This window comes from Barbus barbus (genome assembly GCF_936440315.1).
Source record: "Barbus barbus genome assembly, chromosome: 35".
NCBI classification, from domain to species: Eukaryota; Metazoa; Chordata; class Actinopteri; order Cypriniformes; family Cyprinidae; genus Barbus; species Barbus barbus.
This window is the reverse complement of record NC_136763.1, coordinates 27,442,222-27,453,822: the sequence shown is the minus strand read 5'-3', so window position 1 is coordinate 27,453,822 and position 11,601 is coordinate 27,442,222. Positions and strand designations below refer to the sequence as shown.

General features: G+C 38.0%; 1 protein-coding gene across 1 annotated transcript; it reads right to left on the bottom strand.

The window, feature by feature from the left end:
* Positions 1 to 1,153: 1,153 nt before the first annotated feature.
* LOC306854685 (sodium- and chloride-dependent GABA transporter 1) lies at positions 1,154 to 10,819 on the bottom strand. The gene is made up of 15 exons (XM_079392891.1): positions 10,484 to 10,819; positions 9,330 to 9,688; positions 8,931 to 9,062; positions 8,663 to 8,763; positions 8,441 to 8,550; positions 8,031 to 8,163; positions 7,616 to 7,750; positions 7,419 to 7,522; positions 7,079 to 7,203; positions 6,005 to 6,117; positions 5,627 to 5,758; positions 4,661 to 4,763; positions 3,990 to 4,090; positions 3,738 to 3,905; positions 1,154 to 3,181 (listed from the first exon to the last, which is right to left on the bottom strand). The coding sequence occupies exons 2-15, from the start codon at positions 9,562 to 9,564 to the stop codon at positions 3,074 to 3,076; spliced, it is 1,800 nt and encodes a 599-aa protein (XP_079249017.1). The 5' UTR covers positions 9,565 to 9,688; positions 10,484 to 10,819; the 3' UTR covers positions 1,154 to 3,073.
* Positions 10,820 to 11,601: the final 782 nt, after the last annotated feature.

The window sequence follows — 11,601 nt, the reverse complement described above, 5'->3', positions numbered from 1 at the left end:
CATGTGCAAAACACTGATAAGAGCATACATCCAGTGTGTGTGTGTGTGTGTTTGGACATACCCAGTTCATTAGCTACACAACATTTAGGACCGATGACGGCAATGGCTCACTTAAAATGTGATTTAGATTTGACAAATGTATTGCAGACACCTACATAACTATATTATACCATTTTTTGGTTAAGAGCTGTTATAATAATAATAATAACAATATTTGTTTTTAAGTGCCAGTGTTGAATTTTGAGCCTTGTTAATAGGCTTCTAAGCTTGGCTCTTTTTGAAAACCAGATTTACAATTATATTTTGATCACTGCCTGAAGTAAATTACCTCCAACACATCTGTCATTGGTTCAGGACTGAAGACTCCAGGGAGAGACTCTGACATGAAGCCTCCTCCAATGTCTCGTCCCTGATCAACCCCCTACCCAGACTAGATTTAACATGCCAATTGGATCCAGAAGCACACGCTATTATATCACCGCGGTAGTAAATGCGGGCCACAGGGAATGTCAGAATATGGAAATCTACAGTGTAACATCTGGGCGTGATCATATGGATATGAGTTAAATATCTAATAATTGAGGAACAGCTTTCTAATAAAATTACATTTGCGATTGCTGTTAAAAAAAAAAAAACAGAATTATTAACTATTTATTTTTTTATTTTTTTGCTGTGAGCGTGCGTTTAATAATTGAATTTTATCATCAAATATGGTAAATAAATAATTTGTTTATTTGTTTGATTTGACAATCAGAACTAGTTTAATGATGGAGCTCCATTGGGACTATTAAAAGGTTAATCGCTGAAGGAGATTAATTATCCTCTTTTGACATGATCCTTCAGGGCATCTATTAATCCAAGAATAGGTCAAAGGCAAGCTTCTCCTGTCTCCTGTGCATAATCTCCCAGACTGTGAAATGTGAGCAATGTTATAACACATTAAATAATAATAATAAAAATAATAATAAACAGCTGTGTTTTAATAATACTTTCTCCACTTAAATGTCTATCAGAATAATATTATTTTTTTTTTTATCTAAAAATAAGTCTGTATTTAAATGCACAGTCTACGTTTTAAGCGCACCTTTATTATGCCCAAATGTAATATTTCATGTGGACAAGCACCAAATAATTATTGACAGCACACATTATAATCTATAGTACTTTATTTTTTTAATCAGATAACACATGGCAATCATGCTTTTATATAACACCATCTAAAGACATGTATTATATATATATATTTTTTACATATCAATATTTTACATTAGGCCCAAACAGTTAGAAATATACAAAACAATATTTTCTTTGACTAGACATATTATCTATTCTCTTATAATCTTCCACCATAGTTATTCATTTGTTATTATTACTATTCTTTTTTACATTTCAGAAAGATATGTGCTTTATATAGTTTCTGAGATCGATGCATTATTGCAGTAAACAGCAAATAATATAAGGTTCATCAACAAGACAAAAACCTCAAAACGGACATTCACAGGTACTTTTACACGGTACAGTTTTACAACATTGTTTCAGAGAGAAATCTGATGAATGGTAAATTTATACAATTTCACGAAAAACTCTTATTGATTGCACATATTTTCATCAGACGTTTTGCAGAGAATAAATCGACTAATTAATCCAGATCTCTGTCACATGTAGCTGCCACAGAAGCAAACTAACAGCGCTCTTTTTCGTATACCTTTGTGGCTTGTCAACTTAAAGCTCTGTGCTTTTCACTAGTGGCCTTTTAAAAAATAAAACAGTGGAAATAAAACAGTCATTTCCCTCTGTCTCTCTCTCACACACACACACATGCACACATACACACACACACACACACACACACATATCCCTTTATATGATTTCATGTAAATTATTTATTGCCCATCTAGTCTGTAGATTTAAAAAGAAAACAGCATAATTTCTCCTTGACATATTTTCATTCGAACAACGGCTCTGTCAGTTTTTGACACAGAGTGCTGGTTTGTCAATGATGTCTGACAAAATGACCCTAGAAACCATGGCAACAGACTATAGCTTTTGCTCAGAAGTGATTATTTGCTGAAGGCTGCTCACAGCTATAATCGTTTTTGATCCAGGAGAGCAAATTTTGGTCACTTTCGCCATTTTTCCTGAGGAGTGGCATGCAAATGTGGTGAGCAGGATTAACAGTGGTTTCACGGGGTACGTCTGCCCCCAAAAATGACTTTTCGGACCCTGTGCAGTGATGCGGTGCGATGTAAAACAGTTTTTCAGATCTGTCAGTAGCATAAACATGAATTTGGTCCTTCTTACTCTTACATAGAAAACATGTACTAAAATGATTCTAAAAAACACATACAAAGTTATTTTGTCTTAGAAAATAAAAAAAGGAAAAAAATAGTAACAGTCTTTTTTGACGTCAATTGGCCCCCCGCGGCTGGTAATTCATCGCTGCCTGGGGCGTTTGTAAAGCAAATCCATACTGGTCTTGTGCTGTTCAGGGTTTGCCCGAGGGCTAAACGGGAGAAGGGCTGTTTTGAGTCTTGAAAGTGTCGTCTGGCTACGTAACCTTGACATCCAAGGTTCATCTTGCCCCGTTGCACGCTCCCATATTCTCACTCCCTGCTTTTATATAGATATATAAATGTGTGTATATATTTTATTTTTTTTTCAGATACAATCAGATACAATTCGATTCTAACCTACAACTGTATTTTTAATACATTAATTACATGAAATATCAAATTAACACGGTGGTGTTGAAATTACATTGGGATGCCAAATCTTGAATTATCACTTAAATGAGATCCTCTGGTTACACTGTGACCCTTTCTTCTTTTTCTTTTTTAGAAAGACTAATATCTTGCATATGAAATATAGATTAACCCTAGAACATTGCTGGACAGATTTTTTGGACCCTATGTATATATGTACCAAAACATTTCAAACTGTAATCAGGTTGGTTTTCCCTTGGAGGTAGGTGAATATACTCTAGACATGGAAGTCCTTGTTTGTGATCAACCGTGATTACTCTCTCTCTGAACGTTGACCTTTGATCATTCGGGGTGAAGCAGGGGGAGGGCGGTTAAATGTAGGCCTCGTCATTGACTGGAGTGGGGTTTTCAGGTTGCTGTTCTGGCCCATTCTCTTGAGCCCGAACCACCGCCGTGGGCTGAGTCATTATCCGAAGGCGCTGCAAAAGGGAAGGAAAATCATGAGCTGCCATTCCAGGTCAGACAAACTATTCCTGCTGAGCAAAAAAAGTATAAAAGCATAAAAGCGCAAATCACAGCCCTTGATTGGTACAATTAGGAAATCAAGACGCAATTGAAGCCAAATCCAAACTTTTGCTGCCCTGGTGGGCACCTGTGATTCAGAATTATTACAAGCTACATCCACGATATTCACAGTGAATTGGGACTGGGGCTCTTTGTTCGTAATTACTAGTCTCAGAAACATGATTCAGAGTAGAGAGGTATGCTTCGTGCGGCGAAAAATACTCCTGTCTAATTTGTTCAATCAGTCAAAGTCACTGATTGCATGCTCAAATGGCAAGAACTGAAGACTAATTGATGCAATTAGAATGAATCCAATGGCCATGAAATAGGAACAGTGCATGCTTCACCCCATGCTGAAACATCTGCATTAATAATGCACACAATCTAAATCAATTACTCTGTCGTCAGTGGAAGTACTTTCATGTTCCCTGACAGATGCACCTGTGGCTGTGAGGAAAATGCAAGTGTTACCTCTTTATATGAGCCCTTCAGGGTGAGGAACATGTAGCCCATGTATCCTGGGATAAGAACCATGGACGACAGGGCCATGCACCAGCCTACACCTTGCCCCCACTTTGGGAACACGTAATTGTTCATTGTAAGCGGGACCATCTGAACGGCACTGAAGAGGAACACACCCTACGGCAGAAGGAACAAACAGTCAGCCTGTGTTTCCACCTTAGAAATGCTTCCAGTACACAAAGACACCATAAAACCGCCTACCGCCACAATCAGAGGGGTGAATACGACCCAGCACAGCTTCCACCAAATGCAGGGCTGGTATCCAATCATCTCCTCAATATTGCCGTAGAATTTATTGACACCTGCGGTGGGCACAGAATAAAAATCATGGGTAGGGTCATACGCTACTGCAAAACAATGCATGAGCGGTCCGCCGAGGATTATTGCCGAGTGGAGGTCTGCTGTTTGTGTGCCCCTTCATAAATGCAAATAGAGAATCATGCAGTAGTTTGCATAATCAAGCCTGCCATGCACAACAATTAAGATTCCACAGGTTCATATTCATTCAGATCAACTGAGTGTGGAAATGAGTCTGGCAGCGAGATTAGCATGAATTATGCGTTAAGTCTGGATGTGAAGAATAAAAAGCAAATTAATTAATACCTACAAAATCTATAGGCGAAACATCAGCTTTCTTTTTCACCTTATTGATTTCACTAATTCACTTTAAATGATCATGTGGTGTGATAAACAAATTTTCCATGTATTCGTTTAATTCATCTGAGGTCATAAATACATGCAATTTCTTTTTTTAATATTTTGTTTGAAATGCATGCTAAATGTCACGCCACAGGACACTGTAGGCAACATCAACTTCTCAGCAATTTAGTATCTGCTTGGAAAATTATTATTAGACAAAGTTGCATATTTACCGTAGAACCAGGATATGGAGATGCATTCAAAGAACACCAGGAACAGCAAACACATTCCACTGGCAGAATAGTAGTCAAACAGTTTGAACACATAGAGGCCACCCTGTTGAGAAAAGAATTGCCATGATGAGCAAGAGATGTGGTTCATTTACTTTGGTTTCGAAAAACAGCTCTTTCATCTCATTAGCTGTGTTTGGGTTTAAAGGCATGGTAGCAGCAATGAGCATTAACGAAACTAGCTTACTCTTCCCTGCTGTGAGTCACAAGATTGGCCTGAAAAGTATGCAGTATTTGGGTTAGGATTATACACAATTGCACATCCAATGGTTCAAATGGTTGTGAGCATTTCTGTGATTTGCTGCATTACCACAAACATTTGTGCTCTTTCTAAAGGTCAAGATGAAATGATGTTTTACTTCTGTAATGTGAAATAGTTCAAGTTAAACTGCTTGTGCAGAAAGGAAAACAAATCAAATACAAATGGATTGGATCATGAAAAGAGTCAAGTGACTGTAAGATGCACTGATGAATGGTATACAATGAAACCATATACACGGTCTCACCCAAGACACACCCAAAATGTCTCATTCCATCATTTTCCTATGCGCAATCTAGACTATTTACTTTTATTTTTATTTATTTAGTGTATCATCTGTTAAGTTATAGTTGGAATTCCTTTTTTTTCTCCTGCAGTGTCCAAGTCTTCTCTAGCTTTTATATAACAGTGTGAGGTTATATAGTGATTGAACACTCCATAGTCATTACATATCCCGGCAAAAACACTCAAACGTTTCTGTCCTCTGAGGTGATCCTACTTTATGCAACTTCAAGAGCTCTTATACCACTCTTTGTATGTATTTTTACCATATATTCCATAACATACTACGCTTTAGAATAAAATCGTGATCAGCTTCCATATATTTTCATAGGGTGATGTGAAATCCATAGAAAGATGAGAAGGAGTACCTGTGTTATGTTTGACAGGCCAATCAAATAAGACACGAGGCAGACAACAGCGATAAAGATCTCTCGTCTTCCTCGTAACAAGCGGGGGAACTCGTCAACGAGAGCAGTGATGAATCCCTCCACCGTACAGAACTACACAGAATAAAAAGCATTTATTCTGAAAGACATATATGATAATTAAAAGACAAACACTAAATGGATACCTAAATGGACTGGTTATGTTCAAGTCAGAAATACTGGCTGAATTTGGAATAGCATGCTACTGTATATGCTATTCTGAATTCAGCCGTATATTTAATACCTGAATCAACACACTTCTACTTCACATATATGGATGCCTGAAAACACGTGCATGCATGTTTGAAACATGCTCTTTACCTGACTGTCAATGCCAAGCATAAGCAACATGGAGAAGAACAGGATTGCCCAGAGTGGTGAGATGGGCAGCTGTGTGACCGCCTCTGGGTAGGCTAAGAATGCCAGCCCTGGCCCTGAGATCAAAACAGGTTTACTTAGCTTTAGAATATCTGTATTATGGCATAGAGACAAATAAATGTTGACCTGAGACCACAAATCTAGTCATAAGGGTCAATTTTTTGAAATTGAGATTTATGCATCATCCGAAAGCTGAATAAATAAGATTTCCATTGATGTATGGTTTGTTAGGATAGGACAATATTTGGCTGAGATACAACTATTTGCTGAGGGTGCAAAAAAATCTAAATATTGAGAAAATCTCCTTTAAAGTTGTTCAAATTAAGTTCTTAGCAATGCATATTACTAATCAAAAATTAAGTTTTGATATATTTACGGTAGAAAATTTACTAAATATCTTCATATCCTAATGATCTTAATATCCTAATGATTTTTGGCATAAAAGATAAATGTATAATTTTGACCCATACAATGTATTGTTGGCTATTGATACAAATATAGCTGTGCTACTCATGACTGCTTTTGTGCTGCAGGGTCACAAATGATATTTGAACAATAAAGCTCTAATGTCTAATTTAAGTGTTGGTCACTTTTATGCATAGCACAGATTGTAAACCTCAAATCAAACATTATGGTAGTCGTTTTATTTACAACTTATGTTATCTGAGAGTTGTAATATTAGCAACCATGTTACTAAAAACCCTCAAATAAGCTAGATGTATATGTACATAAAAAATATGTTGTATGATTTTTTAAACAATTACTGTGGTAGCAGCTTTGATGGTTGATGTAGGCACCTCACTGTGTCACAAATTTAATAGTTGTTTTATATACTGTATATATGTGTATATATATATATATATATCATCTCTTAAAATTGTGACATATACGAACCATAAGACAAATTTTTGTGCTGCCATGCAAACGGCTCATATAGTTGACACAAGATGCCAAAACAAAGCAAAGTATAGTACTAGGTTTTCATCCAGTGATCAGACTGAAATCCATCATAATTACCTGAAGCAGCCACGTCTGCAATAGGCCGCTGTGTGATGTGGGCCATGAAACCTACGATAGAGAAAATGACGAATCCAGCGAACATACTGGTGAAGGAATTGATGCAGCAGACGATGATAGAATCTCTGAGAAGCAGACGAGAGCATGTAATTGGTTAGTAATCCATCATTATTTATCCTATTGTCTATGTGTCGTATTGAGAGTGACGAGGAAGCAGATTTTTGTAGGCAAAAACGCTTAGCTGTTTTGAAATTCAAAATTTTCACACGTGACTGATTAAAGATGCAGATTAAGGATAACATCTGAACGGCCTTTAATAAATCTTACAATTGCTGCATACTTGTAAACGTTATTGTTGAAAGGATTGTAGCTCCCAAGGGCGATGAGAGAGCCAAGGCCCAGACCGTAAGAGAAGAAGATCTGAGTGGCTGCATCAAGCCACACCTAAGAGAAAAGACGAGACATGGGAGAAATTCACCAAATTACACGCCTGTGAACACACGTCTATTACCGTATGATAATTACAAAGCACTCTACCTCTGATTCTTTCAGCTTGCTGAACTCAGGCGTGATATAGAACAAAATGCCCTCTTTCGCTCCAGGCAGCGTCACTCCACGGATGAACAGAATAAATAGCATGAAGTACGGGTATGTCGCTGAGAAATATACCACCTGAAAGACATATCAACAGCCTTAAGAGAGAGAGAGAGAGAGAAAAGCATGTCTGCTTTGATATTATGCGACACCACGCCGTGATTCTATCTGAAGAAAAACGACAATTGTGAAGCTCTGTGAAAGCATGACAGACTTTCATTATTTGGGATATTCTGATCCCAAAGCCTTGATTAGGGGCCTGATTTTGAATATTCAAAGCTTTATTGAATTTCTCAATTTGTTAAAAACAAATAGCATGGCTGAATATCATACATGTGCCGTGCAAGGGCATTCTTACCTTTCCAGTCCAGCCTACACCCTTCCAGATACAAAAATAGACCAGAACCCAGGCAATGGCCAGTGTTATTGCTAGTGGCAGTCTTATCTCTCCCGGATTTTCCAAACCATCACTCAGTTGATGCATGTTACGTCTGAGCGAGAAAGGGGAACAAACATTATTAGAGAACGTTGATGTAGAATTTATATCTGTCAGCCCATGTAACTCACAAACAGTTTGAAATAGAGGCTGTCTAATTGCCGATGCAAAGCATTCAGCTAGGGTTGTTTGCCAAAAATAGCACAATAGCCGCATTTTTGTGAAACAACAGTGGCTCTTTTGCACAGCCGAGGACAAAAGGAAAGTGTTTGTGTGTTGCTAGAATACGAAATTCCAGAGTGTTTCAGAAAAAAACAACAATCTGCCCTTACTCCCAGAACTCCTGAACGGCGCTCGTCATATTGGCAGTGTTTGCCATGCTGTAGTTTGAGAAACATTTGTCTGTATTCCAAGGGTTGTCACAAGATTTCCAGGGGAGTTCCTGAAACAGGACATTTCAAACAGGACAATCCCTGAGACAGCACTTCAAGAATCTAGGCAACAGTCACTGGTATTTTAGCAATTTCATATTTGATACCTAAACATGTACTTACTGTGGTCAATGAGTTATACAGGTAGTAAACTGCCCAAGCGATTATGACTATGTAGTAAATGTTAAGCCAAAATGACAGGACTGCTGCTGCCAGGCCAACACCTACGGAGACAAGTGCGCTAAAATAACTCCATATTTCAGATTCTTTTTTTTTTTTTTTGGCAAGTACACAGTACGACTGCGCTATAATGCAGAGACACCATCATTTACACGCTTCTAAAAAGAGCATGGATTAATTAATCTGAGCGTTATTTGTGGTTTATGATTACCTTTGAACATAGGGGCCAGTTTCCACACTCCAAGACCACCAATGGACGTGTACTGACCGAGGGAAGTTTCCAGAAGAAATAACGGGACACCAGCAAATATGAGGGTCAAAAAGTAAGGAATCAAGAACGCCCCTATACAGACAGAAGAGTAACATAATGAGACATATTCAAATACGGATCCGATTTTAAAATCCAGGCTTCCCTTGCGCTTCCAATAATTGCGCACTTCGCGCGTATCCTGGATAAAAAGAGTAGCCTATTTTGTACCTTATTCAATCTGCAGAATGATTTTCGTTCATTACGAAATCGTATTTATTTATTATTATTATTATTATTATTTTAATCCTTTTGTTAAGAGGGGGGCAATGCATGGTAAAAACAACCGGGATGTTTCTTTACCTCCTCCGTTTTTTCCACATAGATAAGGAAATCTCCAGACATTGCCAAGTCCAATGGCATAGCCAACACAAGACAGAAGAAAGTCAAATTTCCCCTGCCATGTTTCTCTGTCGGGAAGTTCCATTTTCTTCTGAACTTTAACCACCAGCGTTTTTGGTTTGTCGTTGGCGGTGGGCGCTTCGTTCAGCTCTGTTAAAACGTGTCCATCGGATGCTTTCGTGCCGTTCGTGGTCATGTCTCTGGGTTTGGTCCTGGCCGAGGGACGGGAGAGTTCAGCACCGGTCCACGTAGACAGCAGCTTCGCGGCTCGATTAACCCACGACTAGAGTCAAAAAACGCCAAAGAAGCTTGACACTGACCTGGAAACCGATGAGACAAAGCGAGTTTAGATATACACATTATTTCAGCTGTGCTTGGTGTTCGTCAATTCATCAACACAATAATAGCGTAATAAAAAAAAAAAGATTTAATAAAACAAGATAGCTACAAATATCCAAAAAAAAAAAAAAAAAAAATGAAATACCGCACGGCAAATGACAAAACGCGTCTGTCCACATTTCTTTATTTTAAACAACTGATAGAACCGATTTGGTAAATTTCTGTTATCTAAAACGTCCACGGTGCCTGCGGTTAATTGCAGAATAGTTTGCTGAATGGATTTCTTACTTTATTTAAATTATTCAACGGGTGAAGTTTAGATCATTTTCTCTCGAATCCAAATCCAAAAATCTAATTTTGGTATTGTCAAACAGTTCGAATACGCTCGTCAGGTTATTATTTATTGTTTACATCCAGGTAAAATGCAAGCGCGTGAAGCGTTTGTGCGCGCGCCGTCAGCCAGAAATGCGGGCTCAAAAAGTCGCGCAAAACTGTCAACTTGTAGATTATTACGGAAGATTTTTTGCAGGATAAATGAATGCTTGACGACTGCGAGACTAACGTATCGATAAAAACGCAAAATAAATCAAATAAATCCTACTTACATGCACAATAGTGTTGAAGACTGTTGAGTCTGTTAAGCGCGCGTTTCACTGAAGTCCAGCGTTAAAACAGTTCGTTTTAGGTGTTTAACTTTCAAACAACTTTGCAGGAGCCTTTTGCATGCATATTAAATTGCATTCTTGTTTTAAATCAGTCAAATGTGATGTACTTACACTGGAACAGTTTTCCTGCCAGTTTGGTTGTGGCGGCGCGTTGGTTCCTCTCCAAATCAGACACTTGGAATTTTACTCGTCCAAAACCGTGCAAAATGTTTCCATGAAGTCAAGTGAAGCAAACAGCTATCCTGAGGGGTAAGGTGAATGATGGTCTGATTGCCTGGTGCTGTCCAATTCTGTGGTGCTGAAGGACAGGGGGAAAGAGACACGAGCAGCTCCGTCTACCATGAACGTCCAGAGATGTTACAAGAAGCACAGACCGTCACTCTCAATGTCAGCTCAAAGTCGACCCTCCCCGAACACAACATCTCCACCACTGAGATCCCAGACACTGGGCACCGTCTCTTCTCAACGCTTTTTATATGCTTTGCATATTTCTTGTTTTTTCTTCTTCTTCTTTTTTTTTTCTTTCAATTGGTCTTTGCGTGACACAGATCATGTGTTTTATCAGATGACTGACACTGCCCACTCACTGTAATTTTGCAAATAATTTATTCATTCATCTATTTTATTTGTAGTCTCTTTTATTTGAATACGTCTGTGAATGTGGAATTGCAGACCAAAGTACACCAAAATACAAGTAGGTGTATTTTGCCATATGTTGCAGGATTTTAAAGCACAGTCTCTTGTTTTTAAATGAATTTGCTGGATAAAAATAACTTTGTGCTTGTCACATCAGGCAGATTAGTTTTTAGATCATCACCATTGACCAATAGACAGGATTTTTGTTTTTAATTTAGAGTTACTACATTTACATTTATGCATTTAGCAGACGCAAGCGACTTACAATTCAAGTTTCTACATTTTATCAGCTCTTGCTTTCCCTGGGAATCGAACCCATGATCTTGGCGTTGCTAGCGCCATGCTCTACTATTTGAGCTACAGGAAAGCTGTGATGTAAAATAATATTTAGCTGGTAGAAAGTTGGTAGAAATCTCAGCACATTTGATTTCATTTAATTATGAGATACTGACATCATACCAGCCACTGGACACTCTGCTATCTAGATATCAGGACAACTGAATAAATAAATAAATACAACAAAATGACATCAGTAGCATTGTATACAACACTCATCCATTTTCTATTATTCTTCCATTTATTTATTTTTTTGC